We start from the raw sequence: 2,532 nt of genomic DNA on the forward strand, positions 1-2,532 counted from the left end.
GTTGTAAATCTTTAAGGACGATACGCGTCAGCCATTTCATCTCGAGTCCTGTAATCTGTCGGAAAAGTACTCTAAACGTTTTGCTGCATCGTTACGTTTCTTTCAGAGATAGCGTCGAGGATCCGTGCGATCGTGAATCCAGTACCAGTCCGAGGTAATTTTTTATCCAATACGTAGTGTGATCAGTAAAGCACACACACAGGTAAAACTATTTTATAAACTATTATATATATTCTACTTAAAACTGAAGCATGTTTTGTTTAACATTATTTATTATTTTTAGTTACAATGGACGAAGCGTTGCGTAGGCACAGACGTTATATCTGCTTACTTCTTTTAATATATAGCAGAATTCAGAATCAATGTGCTATACAAAAACAGAGAAGATATTGGGTCCATCCAATCCTTCAACGGAAGCAACAGCAAGGAGATTGGTACAACTTAATACAAGAAATGCGATTTCAAAACGATGAGACATTTTTCAGTTATATGAGAATGTCATCAACTATGTTTGACTTTGTGTTGGCAAAAGTAGGACCTAAAATCACGAAAATGGAAACAAACTGGAGACGTCCAATCCCAGCCGCATCAAGATTGGCAATGACGTTACGGTACAATGATTATATTGTTCAGCTTGGTCAATTCTAAATAATATTGTATAATAATTTCATTAAAAAATTGCAAAAAGCATTTAAAAAACACGTGATATATCTTATTTTATAGTTATTTGGCAACTGGAGATGGATATCAAACAATTGCATTAAGTTACCGAATTGGCAGAAGTACAACGGGACAAATAATAAAAGAGACATGTGACGCTATATGGGATTCTTTCAACGCAGATGTATTATTTACTCCCACACGAAATGGGTGGCAAAAAATATCTGATGAATTTGAAGAAATGTGGAACTTTCCCAATTGCATCGGTGCTTTAGACGGGAAACATATTTCTATAATTGTAAGTTTATTTTAGACTATATACAATTACATACACATACATGCATACAGTTTCAATAGTTGATACTATATATATATATATATATATATATATAGCTTCAATAGTTTTACTTCTCTCTCTGGGTACTCTGGGTACTGTAATACATTTATCTTTGCAGTGCCCGGAAAAAGAAGGAAGCACGTATTACAACTATAAAGGCTTCCATAGTGTCGTTTTAATGGCACTTGTTTCTGCCACTTATAAATTTTTAATCGTCGATATAGGTGCACAAGGCAGACATAGCGATGGAGGAATTTTTAAACATTCAGCTATGGGACAAAGATTTTATAATAATGTAATGGACTTACCTGATCCTTCTTCTATTAGTGCTAGACATACTGTTCCGTACGTCATTGTAAGTGATGAAGCCTTTCAATTAACTTCATTTAATATGCGTCCGTATCCATCAAAAAACTTGACAATACTACAAAGGATTTATAATTATCGACTAAGTAGGGCTCGACGAGTTGTCGAAAACGCCTTCGGTATATTAGCAAGTCGGTGGCGTATTTTTCAAAAGCCTTTAAATAATACCCTTGAAACTGTTGATTCCATAATCAAAGCTACTATTTGTTTGCATAATCTGTTGATGGATACAACACAATATTGTGCAGAAACTTATGCTGACAGACAGTCTGCAAACGGACAAATAATTGCTGGAGAGTGGAGAACAATTATAGATGAACGTATAAATTTCAGAAGTTTGTCCAATTGTGGCAGTAATAATCATGCAAGAAACGCAAGTGACATTCGAAATACTTTTGCAGATTACTTTATAAACGAAGGTCAGGTTCCTTGGCAAGAACTAATGATATAAATTGATTGTGTTTCAAAATTTACTACTATTATTTAACTATAATCACTTTTCAACATATTTCATACCATAGAATATAGAGATTTACTTATCATAGATATGCTCTTCTCCACATACACTACACATTTGCAGATATTGCACTGTAAAGAAGATTATAATATTATGCTGTAAATTTACATCATAACAATATATATATATATATATATTGTTATGATGTATATATGTATATATATATATATATATACATGTTGGCTGTGTTTCAGCAGAGACAATAACTGTGTAAAATAATTGGTATAGGTATGTTTTTAATTTGGACTGAAGCTGAGAGCATACATCAATAATTAGATTTATGAATTTTATAATAGTTACAGTTTTCTCTGCTGATTATAGCCATTATTTATCCATCTCAGCTTTTTTGTAACGTGCAGGTTTGTGAATGTTTTTTTCAAGTTAACTATGTGCTATTACTAATGTTATGTTAACAATTTTCTAAGTTATTCTAATTATATATCTAATCTAATTATGTAACCTATTATCAGCATAATAGGTTACATACTTTTTAGATTAGACGTGCAATAACATTAATTTGGAAAAAGTTTATCAATCCATATAATCTCTAAATATAAAGGAACTGAGAAGGATATATAATATAATGTACATATACAGGGTGGGAGAAAAGTATGGAAACCCTGAAAAATCTCGAAAACTATAAGTTTTACAG

The 2,532-nt window shown here is 32.0% G+C and overlaps 1 protein-coding gene across 1 annotated transcript; it reads left to right on the forward strand.

The window, feature by feature from the left end:
- Positions 1–288: 288 nt before the first annotated feature.
- LOC139786356 (uncharacterized) lies at positions 289–1,982 on the forward strand. Its single transcript, XM_071725522.1, has 3 exons — positions 289–611; positions 724–958; positions 1,116–1,982. The coding sequence occupies exons 1-3, from the start codon at positions 289–291 to the stop codon at positions 1,812–1,814; spliced, it is 1,257 nt and encodes a 418-aa protein (XP_071581623.1). The 3' UTR covers positions 1,815–1,982.
- Positions 1,983–2,532: the final 550 nt, after the last annotated feature.

Source organism: Temnothorax nylanderi, unplaced genomic scaffold (genome assembly GCF_030848795.1).
Source record: "Temnothorax nylanderi isolate EJ_2023f unplaced genomic scaffold, tnyl_v1.0 TNYL_tig1017_pilon, whole genome shotgun sequence".
Taxonomy (NCBI): domain Eukaryota; kingdom Metazoa; phylum Arthropoda; class Insecta; order Hymenoptera; family Formicidae; genus Temnothorax; species Temnothorax nylanderi.